The sequence below is a fragment of the Mesoplodon bidens genome (genome assembly GCF_964165515.1).
Source record: "Mesoplodon bidens genome assembly, contig: HAP1_SCAFFOLD_291, whole genome shotgun sequence".
Taxonomy (NCBI): Eukaryota; Metazoa; Chordata; class Mammalia; order Artiodactyla; family Ziphiidae; genus Mesoplodon; species Mesoplodon bidens.
In genome coordinates, this window is record NW_027671677.1 from 476,164 (window position 1) to 500,380 (window position 24,217).

At 45.7% G+C, this 24,217-nt stretch overlaps 1 protein-coding gene across 1 annotated transcript in view; it reads right to left on the minus strand.

Annotated features, from left to right (window-relative positions):
• LOC308611205 (forkhead-associated domain-containing protein 1-like) overlaps positions 1-24,217 on the minus strand; it is a gene marked incomplete at both ends in the record, with an annotated part of 87,818 nt that overhangs the window by 36,601 nt on the left and 27,000 nt on the right. The window contains 3 exons of the mRNA XM_081260082.1: positions 2,579-2,815; positions 5,902-6,011; positions 14,840-15,110. Coding sequence (XP_081116208.1) covers positions 2,579-2,815; positions 5,902-6,011; positions 14,840-15,110 — 618 coding nt within the window. The remainder of the gene's footprint in view (positions 1-2,578; positions 2,816-5,901; positions 6,012-14,839; positions 15,111-24,217) is intronic.

Below are 24,217 nucleotides of genomic sequence, written 5' to 3' on the forward strand. Positions count from 1 at the left end.
CTATAATCTCTTCAATATTTTCTCGGGTCCTTTCTCTCTCTGTTCTCCTTCTGGGACCCGTATAATGTGAACGTTGTTGTGTTTAATGTTGTCCCAGAGGTCTCTTAAGCTGTGTTCATTTCTTTTCATTCTTTTTTCTTTATTCTGTTCCACAGCAGTGAATTCCACCATTCTGTCTTCCAGGTCACTTATCCGTTCTTTTGCCTCAGTTATTCTATTGATTCCTTCTAGTGTGTGGTTTTTTTTCAGTTATTGTATTGTTCATCTCTGTTTGTTTGTTCTTGAATTCTTCTAGATCTTTGTTAAACATTTCTTGCATCTTCTCGATCTTTGCCTCCATTCTTTTTCTGAGGTCCAGGATCATCTTCACTATCATTATTCTAAATTCTTTTTCTGGAAGGTTGCCTATCTCCATTTCATTTAGTTGTTTTCTGGGGTTTAACCTTGTTCCTTCATCTGTTACATAGCCCTCTGCCTTTTCATCTTTTCTGTCTTTCTGTGAATATTGTTTTTGTTCCACAAGCTGCAGGATTGTAGTTCTTCTTGTTGCTGCTGTCTGCCCTCTGGTGGATGAGGCTATCTAAGAGGCTTGTGGAAGTTTCCTGATAGGAGGGACTGGTGGTGGGTAGAGCTGGCTGTGGCATTGGTAGGCAGAGCTCAGTAAAACTTTAATCTGCTTGTCTGCTGATGGGTGGGTCTGGGTTCCCTCCCTGTTAGTTGTTTGGCCTGAAGTGACCCAACACTGGAGCCTACCCAGGCTCTTTGGTGGAGCTAATGGCAGACTCTGGGAGGGCTCATGCCAAGGAATACTTCCCAGAACTTCTGCTGCCAGTGCCCTTGTCCCTTGGTGAGCCACAGCTGTCCCCTGCCTCTGCAGGAGACCCACCAACACTAGCAGGTAGATCTGGTTCAGTCTCCTAGGGGGGTCACTGCTCCTTCCCCTGGGTCCCAATGCACACACTACTTTGTGTGTGCCCTCCAAGAGTGGAATCGCTCTTTCCCCCAGTCCTGCCAAAGTCCTGCAATCAAATCCCACTAGCCTTCAAAGTCTGAGTCTCTAGGAATTCCTCCTCCCATTGCTGGACCCCCAGGTTGGGAAGCCCGACGTGGGGCTCAGAACCTTCACTCCAGTGGGTGGACTTTTGTGGTATAAGTATTCTCCAGTTTGTGAGTCACCCACCCAGCAGTGATGGGATTTGATTTCATTGGGATTGCGCCCCTCCTACTGTCTCACTGCGCCTTCTCCTTTGTCTTTGCATGTGGGGTATCTTTTTTGGTGAGTTCCAGTGTCTTCCTTTCGATGATTGTTCAGCAGTTAGTTGTGATTCCAGTGTTCTCGAAAGAGGGAGTGAGAGCATGTCCTTCTACTCCGCCATGTTGAACCAAATCTGACTATGGTTTTAAGCAGAATTATGCACTGAGGCCAAAATTCATCAATGACCTATTGCTTTTTTATCAACTTTGTTGAGATATAATTTATGTACAAGATCAGGGGCCAATTTTAAAGTAGTTCTTTAAAACTTAAAAAAAAAATTTTTTTCTTTTGGATTTAGTTTCAGGAGGAAGGAAGTTGACTGGTAAATCCAGACATTCTGGGTGGAGAATTTTTGGTGAAATTCCCTATAAATGAACCAGCAGCTGCCTTCAGGGTTTGATAAAGGCCTCAGTGTTTGGAACACTGTGGGGTTCCTTCTCCCCACCTCCAGCTCTTTCTGGCTGGGTCCGGGTGGGTGTGAGAAGTGGTCACTGAAGCGACAGGACTTGGGTGGAAATGCAAAGCGGGTGTGAAAGCATGAGGTGTACAAGGTGGCAGAGCTGAGCCCAAGTCACATCACTGCCTCTCACTTGCTGTGCAAGCTGTAACAAGCTCCTGGGCATCTCTGAGCGTGCCTCAGTCTCCTCATCTGTAGAATGGCATCTGCCAGAAGACTGAGGTTTAACTAGCTAATGAGGGGACTTCCCTCATGGTGCAGTGGTTAAGAATCCCCCTGCCAATGCAGGGGACAGGAGTTCGAGCCCTGGTCCAGGAAGATCCCACATGCTGTGGAGAAACTATGCCCGTGGGCCACAACTACTGAGCCTGCACTCTAGAGTTCGCGAGCCACAGCTACTGAAGCCCTCATGCTGCAACTACTGAAGCCCACGTGCCTAGAGCCCATGGTCTGCAGCAAGAGAAGCCACTGCAATGAGAAGCCCATGCACCACAGTGAAGAGTAGACCCTGCTCACTGCAACTAGAGAAAGCCCGTGCACAGCAACGAAGACCCAATGCAGCCATAAATAAATAAATTAAATAAATAAATTAAATAAATAAATAAATAAATAAATAAATAAATAAGCTCATGCACCAAAAGCACCTGCACTGGGGCCTGAACATGGTAGGCACTTAATGAAATCTAATATTGTTCTTACAAGGCTAGAAACTTGCCAACCCTGCACTCCCTGGAACTGTACTCCTCACCATGCTGTGCTGACTGCCCATTTCTAACTACCCGGGTGGTTCCCCCCAGGCTCTACCTGAGAGCTGTCACCCTGTGTTGTGACCCCAAGGCCCCGACCCACTTGTCTCTGAGCCCTACCTGGTTTTTCAAGCTCTGGATCTCTCTCTGTTGGGCATCGTCCTCTTCATGCAGAACCTGAAACTTGGGCGGGATCACCCTCTCCTTCTGCCTGGAGGCAGCTGTTTCCAACAGCTTCTGCCTCAGGTTGGCCACTTGGTTCTGCAGGCTTGCTATCACCGTGTCTTTGTATTTAGATTCAAGTTCGAAATCGGAGAGACGGCTGACTTCTTTTCCCAGCAGCTGAATTATTTCATCCTGGGTGGAGGCCAGATGGGAAATTTACTAGGTGTGGGTCTGGGTGTAAGGCTGAGCCCATTTAAAGAAAGACAGGAAAAATATGGTATCATTCTTTGGGAAGGTGAGGGCAGGCAGGGAGGGAAAAAGCAGACTTTCAAGGCTATCTCTGTCGCTTGGAAAATCTCATAGAGACAAGAATTGGGTTAAAATGATGTACTTGTATATAGACTCCTGTAATGGATGTCTGTACCTCACAGGTACGGAAACTTTCCTTTCCCCGAGAATTAGACTTTCATATTAAGAACAACCAACCCACTTGGGAACTTTTGTTGCTACAAAGTTTACTTAGAATGTTTTCATTTACAATATTCAGCCTAGCACACTGGGGACCTAGGAAAGGTAGTTAGGAAAACAACATTCTGTTTGACCACATTCTGCTTATAATGAGGGTTATTTTTTTAACTTAAAACATTCTGAAATATTTGTTTTCCCTTTCCTCTCTTCTAATATTTCCAGCCTCTTTTGGCTCTTCATGTATGAAATTTTTCCAGGTAACTCAATCTGGAAAGTAAATGAGACAGGAATAGTGATTTATTTGCATGGGCTCATGTAAAGTTTTGGCTGGAAAAACAAAATTGCTGGTAGACTGTACCCACAGGTATAATTAACCCTGTCCTCCATCTCTCCAGTGATAAAGCTCTGCAGCCAAAGAATTGGTTAGGTTTTCCAAAAAAGGAAAAAAAATTTCCCCCAAACTTCTCACCAGACGTTATCAATAAAATGTCAGAAAAACTGAAGAAGAAGAAGAAGAAGAAGAAATTCCCCAGAGGCCTTTTCCAAAGCAGTCACGGGAGGAGGTAAACGGGCAATTTCTGGGCCAGCTCATTCCCAGGAGAGCCGTGCAGTCAGCCTCACGACCTGCTAGCTCCGTGACCTGGGGAAGGACAGGGTCTCGCTCATGAGAAAGCCTGTCTGACATTGCCAGCTGCTGCCAGGGGCCTTCCTTTGGGTCCTTGTGAAAGTTGGTGGCAAAACTTCAAGAGAGAGCATCAGACATATTCCCTACTCCTGGGCAGTTTCCCCTGTTTCACCCTGTTATGATCAGCCAGGTGCTTATTCATTTTTCATGCAACAAACATTCAACGGGCAGCAACTAAGTGCCAGGCCCCGTGCCAGTGCTGGAATATAAGAAGTTTGCAGAGGGCAGTGGACAGCTGTGGGTTCTGCTTTCCTGCTGAGGGTCCCCTTGCCCTTCTTGGAGGGAGTGTTCCTCCTTCCATTTGCTCTGGGTAGGACTGTCAGTCATGTGCCCTGCTCCTTCCTGTCCCACCTCCCCATGTGCATGTGGCCCAAGCTGGTCAATCAGAGATTTCACACATCGATTACAGAGGGAGAGGATCTTGCCTTCTTTTGGATCATGTAGGCTTGTTTGCCTGAGTTTGTCTTTTCTAACACACAAAGCCAGCCTTATGAAGAAAGCCAGACACTGAGGGAAACAGAGGGGAGAAGTTGGTAGTGGGGAGGTGTTCTGATGACATTATTCAAGCTCCTGGATCTAGCCATACCTGAAGCTAGTGGCCCTTTAAATTTTCCAATAAGATGAGCTAATCAATGCTCCCCCTCAAGCTAATTTGTTTATTGTCACTTGAAGGAGTCCTGGCAAGTCAGGGTATAAACGACTTATAAAGAGAAAGAATTATTTCTATTATAAATAGAAAAAATGATAAATGGCTTATAAAAATTTTCTATAAATAGAAAAAATTATAGTGGTTGCACTATATTTCCAAGTTAAAATTGAGGCAGGTTGAGAAATGCCTACAAATACTTTGCAGTTTTGCCATCCAGTCTATTTCCCCACCCTCTAGTCTGGGCTGGCCCCGTGACTAGCTTTAACCAACGGAATGGAGTGGAAGTGATGCTGCATGATCTCCAGGCAAGTTCTTACAGGCTGTGCAGCTTCTGTTCTGGCCCCCTGGGAACCCCGAGACCACTGTGCTGTGATGAAAAACCACATGCACAAAGGGGCGCACCAGTCCAGGCGTCCTGGCTGAGGCCCTAGATGTGGGAAGGAGGCCAATGGAGACCGACAACCAACCTGGCCAAGCCAGCGGCTTACTGAGGCCGCATGAGTGAGGCCAGGGGACACGAGCAAAGGAACCTTCCAGGTCAACCCCTAGATTCTGGGGAATAATGAATTGCTGTTTGAAGCCGCTAAGTTTTGGGATGGCTTGTTACACAGCAATAAATACAGAATCTGAGTGTGGCTTCTCGCCTTTCTGCAACATTTTTCAGAGTCTGGTCCCAGGATGCCTGGGATGGAACCCCCTGCCTCCTGAAGGTTTGGATTTCCGTGTCTGACAAGAACCCCAGGTAGGTCTGCTCCTCACAAACTCTGAGGATTGCTGCAGGAGCAGGCCCTGGCCCTGAAGGAAAGCGAGATATTATAGACTGCTTCTTTTAGAGTAAATTTCGAGTCGTGTCTAAGTGGGGAGAAATTGACCTGGGCCCTTCCCAGGATGGCTTGAATCCACCTGTTCTGCTCGCATCCCTGCTTTAAACCTCTCTGGTTCTTTAACGAGTCTCTCGGCCCACGCCTCCCTGACTTCAGGGCTCACGTCCTCCTGCAAGGAACGTGTTTTTGCATCACTGTTCCATCACTGAAGGTTGACCAAGTGATTACTGTGTGGGAGTTAGAAGTACCCACTGAGAAGCTAACCAGACCTCGGTTTGAATCCTAACACTGCTCCTTGCACTGGGCAGCCTTGAACACATTACTGAACCTCTCTGAGATTCAGTTTCCTCATCTGCAAAGTGAGGGTGATAAAATCTATTTTGAAGATGGTGAAGATTAACAAGCTAATAAATGTCAAGTGCACAGGAAATGGCCCAGCACACAGTAGGTGCTCAGTACCTTGTAGTTGTAGATGTTATTTGGGATAAAATGAGCAGTGGCCAAACCTGGCTGAATGTCTTGGGAGGAAGAGGTGGTTTCTTGGAAGTAGGAAAAAGGGACAGTCCTTGAGACACAGAGAACAAGAGGCAGTGGCAATCTCTCCATGGTCCCTCTTGCTGCTGTAGCTCTGTACTTCCCCGAGACCCCTCACCTTATCGTACTGGGCCAGGTCTTGGTCCACAAAAATTTCTCTGTAGGGCTCTGCCACAGGAATTTCCTCGGCCACTGATTGTTCCGACAGTTCCGCCGCGTTGGTCCACACTAACACACAAGGTCAACAGAGAATGCAGAGGAGACAGTGAGTTTCCCCAAAGTCTTAAAGAATATTTTCAGATTAACCTTCACATTCATGAGACTTATGCACTGAAAGCATTACAGGAGGACTGGAAAGGGTAAGAGCTGCCTCATTTCTCTTCCCCAGCATTAACTGCACTGATGCACTGTGGTGTGTCTCTTTCCAGACTTTTTTCTATGCTGCATAAGAGCTGAGGACCTTGGGCAAGTCATTTGCTCTTTCTAAGCCTTAGTTTCCACATACATAATTTAGGATCACTGATAGTCTCTGCTATAAAGGGCTATCTGGAGATTAAATAGAATAATGATATAGAGCAGGGCTTAGCAAACTATGGCCCTGCGGCCAAATCTGGCCTTCTGCCTATTTTTGTAAATAAAGTTTTATTGCAACACAGCCACAGTGATTGATTTACATATTATTTATGGCTGCTTCCCAGCTACAAAGGCAGAGCTGAGTAGTTGCAGCAGAGACCATGTGGCCCACAAGTACTAAAGTATTTACTATCTGGCTCTTTACAGGAAAAGTTTGCTGACCCCTCAAGTAGAGCATTTAGCCCTAAACATTAGCTATGTTTGTTTTATTGCAGCCATATCTTTTCAAAAAACAAAAATGCATTTACATGACAGAGATGCTTATCCAGCTTACTTTTCAGCTAACAATATCAAAAACATCTTCCCATGTCAGTATTTGAGGCTGTACTTGGTTGTTTTCAAGGGTAGCATTGTGGTCCCTTGTCCAAGTGTGCCAAATGTGTTTAACTAGGATCCACTTGATAGACATTTAAGCTTTCCTAATTTTTTTCTTATTTACCCCAATATTACAAGGCCTGTTTATATGACTTTCAGGGATTATGGCATTGTGTTTGGGGGCCCCACTCTGTATCACATCAGACATCTCGCAATTCACTCACATCAACACTGAATGGTGTAGAAACCATTTTCTTGGTGTAGAAACGTTTGTAAAGATTTCTATAATTCTACGTGTGAGATCACTTGGGCCCAAGCAGCGTATTTTAAATTTCCAAGTGACTATGGTTTCTGGACAGTCACTGCACATTCTTGTCTTCCTGTGAAGTGAGGAGCTGAACAAATTGTTTTCAGTGGTGATGGAACTTTCATGAGTCTTAACATCAATGATGGATGAAGCAGGCACTGTCATGTTTGTGGACATTCATCATCTATTCATTTTGCTTCTGCCTTTTTTATTTATGCATTTTAGAGTCAAAGATTCCTGCCCCCCAGCCAGGTCTCAAACCTGTTTGTGGACCCCAGAACCTCTAGTGGACATAGCTGATGGCCTGTGGTGCCCGGAGAATGCACAGCCTTGCGTGTTGAATGAACAGCCCTGGCCACAGTGGTTCCTGGGGCGCGAGGAACACAAGGGCCTGGAACTTCAGCAGCTGCCCATTTTCTCTCCCTCCACCTCCCCAACTAGGTCCATGATTAGAAAACTTTTATTTAAAGCTCACTGCCCCCATCTGACTCTCTTGGATCCTGAGCAGCTAAGTCCTAACTGACTATAGCAGCAGTGCCTGATAGAGAAATGATGGGAGCTACAGAATGCAATTTTCAATTTTCTAGTAGTCGCATTAAAAAGGTAAAAAGAAGAGATGAATTTTTTAATGATCAATTTGATTTAACCCAATACATTAAAAAACATCATTTCAACACGTAATCGACAAAAAATATGGAGATATTTTATATTCTTTTTCTTCGAGGCATGAAGCCTTTGAAATCTGGGGTTTATTTTACACTGATTGTGTATCTCAATTTGGAAACTGAATTTTCAGGAGGAAGTCTTGATCTGTTTTCAGATTCCTCAAGAAATCGTCTCCCACTGGAGGAAGGTACTGCCTGGCCTGTGTCCCCAGGGAGGGCCACGGGGTCTGACCCTAAATGGGCCCCTGTCCAGTCTCAGCTTAGAGTTCTGGCATCTGATGCCATCTCTAGGGGTGACTCCGGCTGCCTCTGCGACCCTGTCGTGGCTGTCTTGAGGGACCCTTCCCCGCAAGATGATGGCCGGAGGGGGGACTTCATAAAACTTACAGAACAGGCTGATCGATGGGGTCCCTTTATTAGGGAAGGTGTGTTTACCGAAAGTCTTTGTGGGGCTAGAAGTTGCTCTGAGACTTGCTTTCCTTACACCCAGGCAGGGAGGTGCTGGAGCAGTTACCCCTCACCTGCCCCAAACTTCTTTACTGGCTACTGTTATTTATCAGAAAGAACCTAAGGGCCATGTATGACCAAACCAACTTAACTCTAGATGCTGGATCCTTCGGAGGTCCCAGTGGGGAGAAGCCCCAGGTAGGGTCGGGAGGGCTGGGGCGGTGGGAAGGCGGATATGGGGACGCAGGCACTTTAAGAATTTTCGGGCATGAGCTGTTGGCCAAAGGGCAGGGAAGTTACTTTAATATTTTAACAACCCCCAGCTGTCCTGGTGCGCTCCAATAATCACCAGTCTGCAGCAGGGGCAGTTTGTGTGCACCTTAACTGTGTCTTTCAGACATTGTAAGTTGTAAATAAAAGTTAAATAACAATCATGGTTAGGTAATAACTTAATTTTTAAATTTTAATATTTAAATATTAAAATTATTAAAATATTAAAATTTAAATATTAAAATATTAAATATTTTAATATTTACTGAATGTTCGCTATGCACCTGGCGCTGTGCTCAGCACTTACACGCAGGATACGATTTCGTCTTCATAACAACCCAGTGAGATAGGCATTATTATTCCCATCTCCATTTTATACGTGAGAGGTATGAGGCACAGAGACGTCAAGTCATCTGCTCAAGGACACACAGCTGGTAAGTGGTAGAGTCAAGGGATGAACCTAAGTTTGTTGGATTCAAAGCCTATGCTTTTAACCACTATGCAGTCAATGTATTGAAGTGGGAAGATGTTTATGATATATTATTGAATTTTAAAAATCAGGTAGGGAATTCCTTGGCAGTCCAGTGGTTAGGATTCTGTGCTTCCACTGCAGGGGGCACAGGTTCCATCCCTGGCTGGGGAACAAAGATCCCGCAAGCTGAGCGGCACGGCCAAAAAAAGAAAAAAAATGAAGGTTACCTATGTTAGGTTCATATGATCCCATTATTGGGAAAAATATATATATATATATATATATATGAATCAAGATGCTATTTTAATAAGTCACTCCACATATTTTCTTTTCTCAGTAATTCTTCCCCACCTCCCATGAGCTCTTGCCATTAAGATTTGGCCTTGGAGCTGACGTTTTATTGCCTTGTGGTAAAGGAAGGATGAGTATTAACTAAAACAGGGTGATTTTTCCCCCAGGCAAAATGACATTTTGATTTTTGACAATGTCTGGAGACATTTTTGAGTACCACAGTTAGGGTTGGTGGTGGTGGTGGTGTTGCTACTGGTATCTCTGGTGGGTAGGAGTCAGGGATGCTGCTAAACTTTCTACAGTGGACAGGACAGATCCTACAACAAGGAGTTATCCGGCCGCACATGTCACTGTGCCAAGATTGAGAAACCCTGACCTGATCTGCAGTAAATAAATCCTTGGCTTTGGGTTTTCAAATAGAATTTTTCAAGTCTAAAGCAAGGTGACAGTCTAACAGTAAACCAATTTAATTGGAAGAGCCCAGCTTTGCCAAGAGAGGAAAGAGCTTTCTCGGAACCCTTAAAAAGAGGTGTTTTCTGTCAAGAGACAGCATGGAGGACTGGAGCACAGAGTTTTCTCTAAAGCGTGGAGTAGAGAGGCCCAGACAGAAAGGAACTCCCCATGACACGGGAAGATGAAAGTCCTTTTCTGAGGATGGGGAGTGTGTCAGGGGAACGAGGGCAAACGTTTGGAAACATGAGACCTGGCTGAGAGGCTGAGGAGATAGAGCCCAGGTAGATGTGAGGGAATCTAAGCCATACGAATCATCCTTCATTTCTCCAGGGGGGATGCAAGTCTTTTAGAGAAGCCCCAAGTTCAACATGGCACTGGAGAAACCGGTGATTACAGTGGAAAAATTTAAATGGCGGAGTGAAAAAAAGAAAAGAAACAGCCTATGTGCCATGTGTCCAAAGGACGCATTAAAAAAACAACCCCCAAAACCCTGTATATATGTTCATAAAACAGAACATGATGCATACAACAAAATGAATGAATCTCAGAAATACAATGCTGAGTGAAAAAAGCCTTCCACAAAGGAACATGTACTACATGGTTCTGTGTACTTGAGATTCTAGAACAGGAATATCTAATCCATAGCAGGAAGAGAATTCAGAAGAGTGGGTGCCTCTGGGGCCTGGGGCTGGGAATTGACTGGGCAGGGACATGAGGGAACTTTCTGGGGTGATGGTAATGTTCTATATCTTGATAGGAGTTTGGGTTACATAGGTGTACACGACCGTCAAAACTCAATGAGCACACTCAAGATCTACACCTTTCATGGTGTGGTAGCCAGTCTCCAAGATGGCCCCACTGATTCTTGTCTCCTGGTATTCAGACCCTTGCATCATCCTCTCCAATACTGGATGGACTTTATATTAGTTAGCTGGGGCTGCCATAACAAAACACCATAGGAGGTCTTAACAAAAGAAATTCATTTTCTCACAGTTCTGGAGGCTGGAAGTCCAAGATCAAGGTGTGGGCAGGGTTAGGCCTCTCTCCTTGGCTTGCAGACGGCCACCTTCCTGCTGTGTCCTCACATGCCCTTTTCTCTGTGCACGTGCATCCCTGGCGTCTCTCCCTCTCTTCTTACAAGGACACCAGCCCTTGGATTAGGGCCCACCCAATCATCTATTTAAATACACTATCTCCATATATGGTCACATTCTGCAATATTGGGATTGAGGCCTCAGCATATGCATTTTGGGGGAATGCAATTCAGTCCGTAACAAAGCTTCTCTATGTAACCAAGGATATTGCAGAAATGACACAGTTTGATTCCTGAGGTTAGATCCTAAAAGACATTGCAGCTTCTGCCTCACTCTCTAGGACCACTTGTCTGGAGGAGCTGGCAGCTTGAGGATGCTCAAGCAACGTATGGAGAGGTGCACTTAGTGAAGAACTAAGGCCTCTTACCAAAAGCCATGTGAGTGAACCATCCTAGAGGTGGGTCCTCCAGCCCCAGACAAGCCCCCAGAGGACCACAGCCCAGCCACCACCATTACTGCCACCTCATGGACAATCCTGAGCAAGAATCCCCCAGCGAAGCCATTCCCAACTTCCTGACTCAGAGAAACTAGGAGATAATAAATGTTTACTGTTGTTTTAGGCCATTACATCCTGCAGTAATTTGTTATGCAACAATAAGTAGCAAATACAGGTTTGGGCACCAGGAGTGGTGCAAAATTTAACAAAAACCCTACAATGTGGAGTGGTTTGGGATGGAACAGTGGCCAGAAGCTGGAGGACTTTGGCCAAGAGTCTTTGAGAAAGCCTGAATAATCTTAGTAGAAGCCCGATGGCCTTTGAGGAGGCAGTGAGGGAAGGGTTCCAGGAAAGTGAGGAAAATGTTACTGGGGTTAAGGGATCCTTGTCAGGTGGTGGCAGAAGGGTTCCTAACACATTGCCTGTGGTCATGAGGAAGGTAGAAAATGTTTGTGATGAGGCTGAATGGTCTAGCTAGAGAGAGTCCCAGACAGAGTCTTGGAAGGTGCTGCCTGGTTACTTCTTGCTACTTATAGTGAAATGTGAGGGGGAGAGACAGTTAAAGGAAGGGCTGTTAAACCAGGGCAATGCTCTGGGCTTGAAAATTCCCTGCCTCTCCCGGTGGCAAATGAAATGTAAGAAACAGGTTCTGGGCAAAGATCAAATCAAGGGCACTCTCAAGAAAACACAGTCTAGAGAAGAAGCTGAGGGTGTGGTTGTAAAATCCTTTGTTAAGAATACAGATCCAGGGCAGTGTCCAGGAGAACCATTCGGTCAAAGAACTGGGCTTCTAAGAAGCTTCTGTCCTTTGTCAGTCTTTGCAGAAGTCCATGGTGGAAGGGCTTCGGTCCAAAAAAATCTGTGGGCGTGGGTTTTGCCTAATAGGATGAACCCCAATAAGAAGCACTGCCAACTCAGACTGACAGAGACCCACAAAAGTCAAAGAAGCGTCTGGACCCCAAGCTTCTACAGGCAGGAAGCAGGCTATAAAACTATGCAGCCACATCCATGGGACACCTTTCATAGGAAAGGGAGGACGACTCAGAAGGCGGAACTCACGGACCAGGGGCAGGGCCAAGAGCCCTGGAAAGTCATTTCTGGACAAGCGTTGGACTGAAGCCCAATCAAGGAACTGCCGATATTTTCCCAGCTGGACTTCAGAACTGCTTTGGGTCAGGGACTCCTGTGTGTTTCCTGTTTTTCTTCTTTTGGAACAAGAGGAGTGTATGTAGCAGTTATGCTATGTCTGTCCCACCAATATATGCTGGGTGTGTGAGGGACAGACCCTTTGTTCAGAGGTCTTCAGATTTCTGGAAGTAGTACTTGATGAGCTGAACATAACGTACTACACCCATGAGCCCCATCTGTACCTGGACTTGATTTAGACGAGATTCTGGAATTTGAGCCGATGCTGTTACTGGGGTGAGATTTTGGGGGGCCTCGGGAGAGAGGAGGAGGAGTGTGAATCATTGAGGACCCGAGGGCAGGCTGTGGTAGCCGGCCTCCAAGATGACTGCTGATAATCCCCGCCTCCTGGTCTTCAGGCCTGTGTGTAGTCTTCTCCCACACTGGAGGGTGACGCCCTGTGTAACCAGCAAGATATTGCAGCAATGACAGAGCATGACTTCTGAAGCTTAGTCACAAGAGATGTTGCCATTTCCATCTTGTCCTCCAGGATCACTTGCTCAGGAGGAGCAGCTGCCGTGTCCTGAGAACGCTCGAGCCTCTCTCTGGGCAGGTCCATGTGGTGAGGAACCAGGGCCCCCTGCTGACAGCCATGTGAGCACGCCGTCTTTGAAGTGGATTCTCCGGCCCAGGTCAAGCCTTCAGATGACTGCAGCCTTACGAGGGACCCTGAGCCACAGCCGTCCTGCTAAGCTGCTGCCAAATTCCTGACCCACAGAAACCGTATAGATGATAACACATGTTTGATTTTTACTTTAGGCTGCTACGTTTGGGGAGAATTCGTTATGCAATCATGATAACTAATACACATTGTTTGTTCATTTTACATGAAGGAGACAAAAATGTTGAATTCTAGTTAATGGTATATGTGCTAAAGCATTTAGGGGGAGGACTACAGACGTGTGCTATTTATTTTGAAATGCATCCAAAAAATAAGATGGATTAATGCAGGACAAGAAGGATGGGTAGACAGAAATGTAATAAAGAGTACAGCAAAGTGTTAGCGGTAGAATTAGGAGGAGAGGTGTCTCTGTAAAATTCTTTTTGCTTTGCTGTATGTTTGAAAGTTTTCACATTAAAATGCTGGGGGGAAATGGCTCAGTAATTTCTTAACTTGGGTCGTAGGTACATGAGCATTCCTTAGATGATGATGATGATTATGTAAACTGCAGAGATACCTTTCATTTGCCCCTTAGTCTGTATATTTCAGAATAATAACTATTATTTGAATGGCTGAGGGAAGTGACTAGGTGAGTGGTCCTGAGTGAGACCAGGGAAGGGTGTGGAGGCATCGAGAGACCTGGGGATTCAGAGGGGTCTGGGGCTGGGACGCAGAAAACAGAGAATGGGACCTTCACACCAGTGGCCACAGAAGAAACCTGCGAATCATGCCAGGGACTAAGTCGAGCCAGCTACTCTGCCAGTAAGGCTGGCAAGGCCGAGAGGATGGTGACAGACAGGAAGTCTCCTGCCCAAATGCCATGAAGCCTTCTCGGGGGGAGGGGGGAGAAGGAAACCCTGATGGCTGTGTGTCCCCAAAGTGACCAGGCTGTGAGTGACAGTCACTGAGATAACCAGCCTTAAATTTGACTGAAAAGCGTTAGATTAGATTAGATTGAATACATAACCTCCGGAGAAGTAATTTTCTCCATAAGCCTCAGTCTCCTCTTACCTGTAAAATGGTAATAAAATATTTAAAAACCTCTTAAGGCAAGAGGGATTTCAGTCACCAATAAGTCTGTACATCTGAGTCGAAGTATATAAATTTAGATTCTGATACACATTCATATATATTCATATATACATACACACACACACACACACACACACACACACACTCACTCACCACAGAGGTACTGACGTGTGCAGATGGGCAGAGCACAGTCTTGGAGGAGTTTGTACCAAAAAGTTAACAGGGAGAATTCTGGTGATAAGGGTGACAGCTTATCTTTTACTGTTTTCTAACTTTCTGCTTATCCCAATTTTTTCACATTTGATTATGTTCTACTTCAGAACCAGAGAACATAAGCAAAAGCCAGAGGAAGACAAATATCATACCATATTGCTTATATGTGGAATCTAAAAAAAGGTACAAATGAACTTATCTACAAAACAGAGATAGAGTTACAGATGTAGAAAATAAACTTATGGTTACCGGGAATAAGAGGGGGGAGGGATAAATTGGAAGAGAGGGATTGACATACACAATACTATACATAAAAGAGATAACTAAGAAGGACCTACTGGATAGCACAGGGAACTCTCCTCAATACTCTGTAATGGTCTATATGGGAAAAGAAGCTAAAAAAGAGTGGATACATGTATATGTTGAACAGATTCAGTGTGCTGCATACCTGAAACTAACACAACACCGTAAATCAACTGCACCTCAATAAAAATTTTAAAAAAAGGGGGAAAGCAGAAACTGAGACCCATCCTCCTAGCAAAAGCCCCTCCCCTAAGCCGCCAAGGAAGCGCCCATGAGTACCTTGCCTGATGATGGGAATGCTGTGGGCGGCTCTGTCCACCTTGAAGGAGAACATCTTCTTGCTGGCACTCATGGGCTGCCTGAGGGAGGCTGGTGGGACCATGGGGGGATCGGGGGACCCCTGCGACCAGCTCCTCTGCACTGGCGCTGTCCAGATGCCCGGGTAGAAGGGGGTCTGTGGTGGTGAGGGTGACTGGTTCAGTTGCTGGGTGGCCCAAGGTGGCTGTGGCCTTGGCCAAGGTGCTGGGCCCCTCACCCATGGGAAGGAGACCTGCAGGGGCAGACAAGAGGGTCAGGGGAGGTTACGAGCAGCTGGCGTGGTCTTCACCTTTCTGTCCCGGCGACATAATTGCTGCCCTAGATTTCGGCGTATAAGTCACTTCCCCCAGGAAGCCCTCCCAGACTCCCCAAATTTGGGATTTTGGTCCCCACCATGGGTCACCTTGCACACTATCGCACCACCATTTATTGGGTGCAGCCTTCGTGCCAGGCACCCAGTCAAGAGATTCACATGCATTACCTCATTTAATACCCCTGATGCTCTGTGACGAGCCCGAGGCTGAGCAAGACCTACTGACTTTCCCAGGATCACAGATTTGGCAGTGAGCGTCTGAGCTGGTACAACGCCACCTCTGAGCTCTGAGAGGCTGACAGCTTTTTGTCTACCTTGCTCAGCACCGTATCCTCAGCTCCTAGAATAAACCCTTGGCACATACACAGTAGGTCCTTAAATATTGGTTGAAAGAATGAATGAACACATCTCCGAGATTCAAGCCCAGCTCTCCAGGACACACACATCCACACTGTGTGTCTCCCTGGCACTCCCATTCCACCTCTTCCCCGAAGCCGAGAGCTCTGGGGTGGCAGGCACCCCAACTGGCTCGAAACCCAGCTGGCTCATTAGCCTGTGATCCTCAACATCTGCCACATCTGATTCTTGGCAGACGCTCCATAAATATCTATCGAGGGAACCTTTTTTCATCTGACCCGGCGGAAGATGTCTCTATCTACTTTCATTAGAGAGCACATCAAAATCCATCTACACCGGGAGAAGCAAATGCTGAGAGGTGCTGACACCTGGCTTTTTCTTGGTTAATGCTGTTGTGGCCGTCCCTCCCTGTGCCTAGTGGTTAAACCGTGACATCGTGAATGCTACCATTTACTGTAATTACTCACCGATTTCTCGCGATAGCCCTGAAGGGGAGGAGCTCTCCTTATTCCTAGCTTACAAATGAGGCTTGGAGAGGTTAAGGACTTCACCAAGCTCAGGTGGTGGTGGAGAGGGTGGTGGGACTGGGGTTCTGGAAAGCTCTTTCCCTCTCTGTCTCTCTCTCCCTTCTCTGCCCCAACCCCACCCCCAGTCGCTTGGCAGAAAAAAACACACTTTTCAAGGAAGAAGCTAAGTTCAAAGGTTTGCCGCCTGTGGCGGTCACGTTTCTCTTTCTGCAGACTGCAGACACAGAATGAGAAACAGGACAGAATGCTTCCGAAATAGGAGCACTGGCAGACAGAACTTCCTATAGCTCCAGCTGGATTGTATTCAAGAGGAAGGTTCTCCACTCACTCAGGTTCCCAAACCAGTCTTTTAGCTACAGTCTTTCCCAGCCAAGTCAAGAATCTGGTGAATTCCCCTGAAGACTTTTTTGGAGTCAGGGAGAACACTGTTTGGGAAAATCAAACTCCAATTGCCTGGCGATACCTGGCCCAGCATTTATGATGACACTGGCCCCGTTGAAACCTGTTTCAGGAACGGACTTGGCAGTGTTCCAAAACTCTGTTACCTTATGTGAAGATTCGAATTTCTCTCCACTGTGGGCACCTCGGTCTCCACCTAAGCTTTCTTCCTTTCTCTCCTTTCAGAAGCTGAGGTGTCCTGCTCCTGCCTTGCACTCACTTCTCCATCCATCCTATCCCTTCCCGTCCTCTCCTCTGGGGCTGTCTTGCCTCAATCATTCCTACAACCTTTCCTCATCGATTTAATAAAGATTTATCGAATGAAAGGGCTGAAGGTGGGAAGGGGGAAATTTGAATATGTTTTACCCCCGCCTGATAGAAAACAAATCGAGAGACCACGGGTAGTGTGGAGGAATTCCCTTTTGTGCTGGGATGCTCAGGTAGATGTGCCTCACTGCCCACTAACTGCCAGGGTGCTAAAGGGAGTGCTCATATCTCATGACTCAAGTGGTTCACTGCCGTAGTGGACAGGCCGCAACCCACCTGGCTCTTCTGGAAATTCCAGGAATCTCCCTCCCAATCTGTCGGCCCATTGCTGTGGGTGGGGCTAAGCAATCAACCAATCACACTCCCTGGACATACTGATTGGTTCAGTGGTGGGGCAAGTGATGCAATCAGAGCCAAGGAGACCCAAGAAGACTTGGCTGGACACCAGGATCTGGAGTGACCTGGTGGGACTTCAGAATGCAGCCAGCATGAGGGAGTGGAGCCCAGACATGGAGAGAGGGAAGCGTTTTACTTATTTTTCAAATTGTGGTAAATAACCTGCAACATAAAATTTATCATCTTAGCCATTCTAAAGTATACAGTTCAGTGGTGTTAAGTATAGTCACATTTCTGTGAGATGGATCTCCAGAACTTTTTCGTCTTGCAAAACGTAAACTCTATTAACCATTAGACAACAACTCCCCATTCCCTCCGCCACCCAGCCCGTGGTGACCAACATTGTGTCTCTATGAATTGGACTACTCTAAGTACCAAGTACCTCAAATAAGTGAAATCACATGGTACCTGTCTTTTTGTGACTGGCGTATTTCACTTAGCATAATGCCCTCAAGGTTCATCCGGTTGTAACATGTCAGAATTTCCTTCTTTTATTTTATTATTTTTTTGTGTGTGTGGTAGGCGGGCCTCTCACTGCTGTGGCCTCTCTCGTTGTGGAGCACAGGCTCCGGACGCGCAGGCTCAGCGGCCATGGCTCACGGGCCCGGCCGCTCCGCGGCATGCGGGATCCTCCCGGACTGGGGCATGAACCCGTGTCCCCTGCATCGGCAGGCGGACTCTCAACCACTGCGCCACCAGGGAAGCCCTTCCTTCATTTTTAAGGCTAAATAATATTCCACCATACAGTTTAGAGTGTATTTTTTTTATCCATTAAGCGTCATGGGCACTTGGGTGGTTTCTACCTCATGGCTATTATAACTATGCTGCTGTGAACATGGTGGGGAAAATAAGGAAGCTGGTTTTGAGCACTGGCTGGAGTGCTACCCTGAAGTGCTCCATCCCTGAGGCTGGCTAGAGCTGGTTTCTGTCGCTTGCAGCACACAGAGCCCGAACGATAGGGCCCCTAGTGGGAAGGAGCCAAAGATGTATAAACGCAGCAGAGACTCCAAGCTCTTCGGGTTTAAACATTTAAAAATAAAGGTTTGTTTTTTTTTTTCTCTGAAGCATGTTGGTTGAGGGTAGCTTTAGTTGGATGGTTAAAGTTGGTTTTCTCTAGTTTCCCGGCTTGCTTTATCAAAGGGAAGGTCAAGGTTTTCTCAGAAATTGCTGCTGGCAACTACAACGATACAGGCAGGGAGAAAAGCAAACATAAGAAGAAGACTCACATTAAAAGCTAGCTCTGGGCTGTACAGGAAGCATGGGGTCAAGGTCAGTTATCAACAAGTTTGTTTTTATTATTTATTTATTTTAGATTTAATTCTATTTATTTTGGTCTGTGTTGGGTTTTCGTTGCTACGTGCAGGCTTTCTTTAGTTGCGGCGAGCGGGGGGCTACTCTTGTTGTGGTGCACAGGCTTCTCCTTGTGGTGGCTTCTCTTGTTTCGGAGTGTGGGCTCTAGGCGCATGGGCTGCAGTAGCTGGGGCACATGGGCTCAGCAGTTGTGGCACGTGGGCTCTAGAGCCCAGGCTCAGTAGTTGTGGCGCATGGGCTTAGTTCCTCCACGACATATGGGATCTTCCCAGACCAGGGCTCGAACCTGTGTCCCCTGCACTGGCAGGTGGATTCTTATCCACTGTGTCACCAGGGAAGTCTTCAAGTCTGTTTTTAGAAACTTTAGTTTAAAAATACATGCTAATGCCTTTTCTCTTTCTTTGTGTCTGTTCTCTGACCATATGGTATGTTGCCATGGTTGGGTTTTTTGTTTTGTTTTTGAGGTAGCATATGTGATACTCCTGATTTCTTTTCCATACTACCTTTAAAATAGCAGGTTGGGGCTTCCCTGGTGGTGCAGTGGTTGAGAGTCCGCCTGCCAATGTAGGGAACACGGGTTCGTGCCCTGGTCCGGGAAGATCCCACATGCCACAGAGCGGCTAGGCCCGTGAGACATGGCCGCTGAACCTGCGTGTCTGGAGCCTGTGCTCCGCAACGGGAGAGGCCACAACAGTGAGAGGCCCGTGTACCGAAAAAAAAAAAAAAGCAGGTTGTCAACCACCTGGATTAACCATGACCACATCCACGGCTGAATTTATATTAGCTTTAATAAACACAGGTCAATGATTTACTCAAGAAATCACTATCCATTTTTTTTCAGATTATCTATTTGTTCTTTGTGTTATTTCCCCAATATCTGCTTCTAACCCTGAAAAGAGTGTAAGTTGAATGGGACACCCTAAAAAAAATTCGAAGTAGTTTGCACATCGAGTGCCTACAGTACACATGAATTCTGCCAGGAAGCCCTGGAGCCTGCAGAGAAGGTGGAAACTTAGACCTTGCCCTTGGAGAGCTTGTTATGTGCTCTGCCATTTGTAAGTAATTGTGGACAATACAACGACTATGAGCCACTGTGTAGAGAAGCCACAGATGTGCCACAGACTGTGCTGGGCACTTAATGCATGTGGTCTCATCTGATCTCCAGAATAATCTTGCAGGAGGCATTTTACCCCTCATTGTGTGGATTAAGAAACTGAAGCTCAGAGAGGTTAAATGACTTGCCCAATGTCTCACGGCCAGGAAGTGGTGACACAATTTGACTCCAATACCTGTGCTCTTAGGACTTCTAGGTTACTCGAAGTCATGATTTATTACTTGCTTTCCATACTCACAAACGGATCTTAGACGACTGGTTAGTGAATGATAGGATATTTTCCAAGTTAAAAAAAGGAAATGAACATTAGATGGTGTGAAAAAACACAAGACATCGCATGGGCTACTTAGAAATGGGATTTTCTAGGAACACTGACAACTGTCTTATGGAAGTGTTATTCTTTCTGGTACATGCCACGTCCTGGAAGCAGCTCAGAGGACCCCAGCCTCCATCCGGGAAGACCTGTGGTATGTTCACTGCTGTACCAGAGGAGTGCTGGGGCCTGCTGGTACCCGCCCACGAGAACTGATTGTTAAATGTCCAGGAATTTTGCCAACTGGTTGAGAAACACAGCCATTAATAAGAATTAACTTACATAAATTTACAATTAAATTATATCAGAAACAATTGGTATACAAACTTAAAAGTCACCCCTTCCTAATTATTTTACTCTATTTTATTATTACCTATGCTCTTGAGGTTATTTCACTCTACTATATGTTTCTGTTGGAAATGTTACATAGTAATGTGTTACCACACCTCTCTTTCCTTCTCTGTATTCAGGGATGCGTCATTGGGAGCTTGAAATTGACCGTGGAGTGCATATTACACCATAGAAATCAGGAAATGTTATAAATGAGGGCTTGGTTTTTAAAAAGTTTTATAAATAGGTTTAATAATGGTGGTTCATGTAGAGCTTGATTTTGTTTGTTTGTTTGTTTTGTTGATTGCCTAGACTTAAGACAGTAACGGAGAAAATGTTAACAATGCAGATTATACAAAAGCATGTTGTGTCTTAGCCGTTATGTTATGAATAGAGCAAAAAATTGGGGAAACGTTCTTCGAGTATTTAAAAATTATTATCTGATGCAGCAACAAAGTCACTCATGTCACTGATGAACATGTGAAGTTCTAACGTCTTTCTTTTTTCACTTGTATTATTCATAAATCCAAAATATCCAAAAATACCCATCAGTGCTCAGGTTGGGAACTCTCTCATTCGTCAACTGCAATGAGAAATTGGCTATGGATACAAGAGTTCACCTAAAGTCAATGAAAGCATTCTGTGAGACTCAGCTGGCTATATAGAATTTACAAGAAAGAGTACTGTATATTTTGTTACATGGATAGACTGTGCTACACATTCTTTATATCAGTAAACCTTATGCTATGCATCCATGTACTTTACTTTTCCCAGAGAGCTGGTCATTAAATATTTACCAGCCAATCGCTGGCTGTGCTGGCACCCAGCAGAGTGCCTGCTACTCATGGTAGATGTTCGCTGACTGAGCTGAACAGTTGGCAAATGGAGTGTAAATAAAAAGCACTTTGATTCTGGGGCTGGGATGGGGAAAACACATGCTAAGCCTGGTGCATCTTGTAACAGCAGAGAGTAAGCAAGTGCCCAAAACGAAAAGGTGGGGAGATGCTCAAGGACACAGCAAGCAATCTGAAAGAGCTCCCAGTGGCCAAGGCTGGAAGAATTTGAGCGAAGAAATAGTTAATGAGTATTGGATTATAATTCAAAGTGTAAAATCAGTATACATGGATCCATACTGACATAGATACATTAGTGAGTAAATCCATAAAGGAGGGAGAAGAGACCGGCTTCCTTACAGAAGAATTTAACATACATAGATGTGGAGCTTAATTCCCATGGTCTGGAAGGGCCTGGGGGGTAGGGGTGATGGTGGCGAGCAGGGACACTGACCGCAGCATGGAGGAGCCATGGACCTGGAAAGACAGAATGGAGACTAGAAAACATGGCCAGTAGATCTCAGAAGCCAGGAGAGGGTGCTACTTGGTGCCAGGACAAATGGCCTTTATCTCAACAGCTACCGGGGTGTCACCGTAACTCAGAGACGGGTAATAATTCTATGTCCCCAAGAAAAGGGTAAATCATGTACGGGGCTTCAGTGTGAGAAATCAGGGTTATACATTTAGAACACAGAACCGCCAAGTTATACATCATTTTTAGGTTTTGGAACTTAAAAGAATTAAGTCCCTTTGAGCTGTTCAGAAAAGCCATTCGTTTGGGGTTTTCCCAGCTGTGTTAAAGGAGATCTGGCCCATCTAATTTTCCCATTTTCTTATAAATCTTCAATCTTACGGTTTTTCCTTTCCTTTCAAGTTCTAATCAGCTTCCTGGTCAGTCCATAAAATGGGAAATAGAATCTAATGAGAAAACAGCCGGATTTTTGCAAATAGCTTTTGCTACCCCTAGACTTGGCCTGCTTCAATTGGGTCTTGCCAGATAGAGAGACGGAATGAATGAATGAATGAATGATCATCAACTAAGTTCAGAGAAGGAGCAACGTGGTTCTGATTTGGTAACAAAGGGTGTGGTCTGCCAGAGGAAGCAGGACGCGGCCGGGTTCCTGACCGAGTCTGGGTTCTGTCTCAGCAGGATGCTAAGGGTTCAGCCCGCGCTCCCGTCTCCACCTCCCCCGATGTCATCTGCATCGCCTGTAGACATCTGGTGACAACACAGCCTCAGGGGTCCTTTTGTGTGAGTTTCTGCTGCAGAGGCCGAGCCTGAGGCTGTCTGCTGCCCCGTGCCCTCCACTTCACTGGTCTCGGGAAATCGCCTTTGATATGAAACACCCAGCCTCAGGAGTTCTCATCACATAAGTAAGTCCCCACGGGACCTGTAAGAGCACAGGGTAGAGGAAATCCTACAAGGTTAGGTAGGAGATGACAAAGCTTGACCAGAAAGAGGCTTTGTTCTGAAGGGCACCATACTCTCTGGTCATTCACTCAGTTGCCGGCTTCTCAACCCCCGGTACAGTAAAGCCACATCCTCCTCAACAACGGGCCCAATTCAGAGGTCCCAGGAACGTGGAAACACCACCCTTCTTGGGGATGGACAACTAAGGCCCAGACTCTGAGCTTCTCATCACACCAGTTCACCACAGGAGAGAAATGAGCAACTCTGCTTCCTTGGAGACTGGCCTGGGACTTTTCCAATGGAAAAGTGGATTATTCATCATTTTCCTCCCCCCAGATCCCTAGTGGCAAATCCCGTTAGGAAGGCTCCACTTAGGCAATAGGAATGCTTCCTAATGTCATGGACATCTTCTTTGTTTTTGCCTCCCCCGCATCCATTTCTTCCATCTTCTGGATGGGCACCTTAATTTTTTTGCAGGGAAGACACCCTTTCCCTGACAATCCTGAGTCCATAGAACTCTGACCCTTCCACCCCAGGGGTGAGACCATAACCCAGGTCTGGCCAATCAGAGCATTCCTGGCCCCTGGCCTCAGTGATTGGTTCAGGGGAAGCCACGTGATCCAAGCCACTGTCAATGAAGATGCTGGCTCTATCCCTGGAACTGCTACTTTGTAGGGTGCTGGGGCTGCTGGTGGCCACTTTCCTACAGGTGAGGCAAGAGTCTGTCTGAGATTGGGAAGCTAACAGGGAAGAAAGAGTCAGATTCCTGACCATGATTTGGGCGCCTGGATCCAGCTGGGCCTAAGCTGCAGCTTTTGGCCTTTTCAGTTCCATGAGCTTTTTTTTTTTTTTTTTTTTTGCCTAGGCTAGTTTTAGTTGGTTTTATGACACTTGCAAACAATCAAATTTCCTGGACAGTATGCTTACTGAGACTTTAGCATAAGCATCACTATGTACTCAGAGTGAAAGTTGTTTTAAAGGTTATGACATGCTCAAATAAAACCCACCAGACTGTCATCATGCACCAAGTTTACCTTTCAACTTATAAAAGTAAAGCAGCATCTCCAGAGAAGAATGATTTAAGACCAAGGAATCAATCATAAGACAAGTAGTAAAACGCTGCTTAGAGAAACTTAGATAGATAAATAGTCCTCTAGCTACAGCAGGCTTCAGACTACAAACCCCAAATTTCTGCTTCAAAAGTGACTCAGGGAAGACATTCCATAGTTTCATTTATTTCGTTTTTTGGCCTCGCCGCGCACTTGTGGGATCTTAGTTACCTGACCGGGAATTGAACCCAGGCCCTCAGCAGTGAGAGCACTGAGAGCACTGAGTCCTAACCACTGGACCACCAGGGAATTCCCAACAGTCCACAGTTTTAAAAGAAAACTTTCCAGTTGAAGAAACAGGTAAAATTTATAATATGCATCTGTTGTATATATAATATGTTAATGTCTAGGACATTTATCAGATCCATGTCAATGTAATTATATTATTACTATATTTGCAAATGCATATATATGTGTATGTATATTTAGAACCACATATTTCCAGCTCTTTTTTAAAGAGGTATTGAAAAGCCTGTTCAAAATTTAGTTTTCCAGCTTGTCTGTTTTTTCTTATTCCTCAGTAAACTTAAGCAATTAACCAGCACATTTCCTGGCACACAGTAAGGCTCAATCTGAGTGAGTTCTTTCTCCCCAGCTCCCCCCTCTATTTTAAGTTCTTC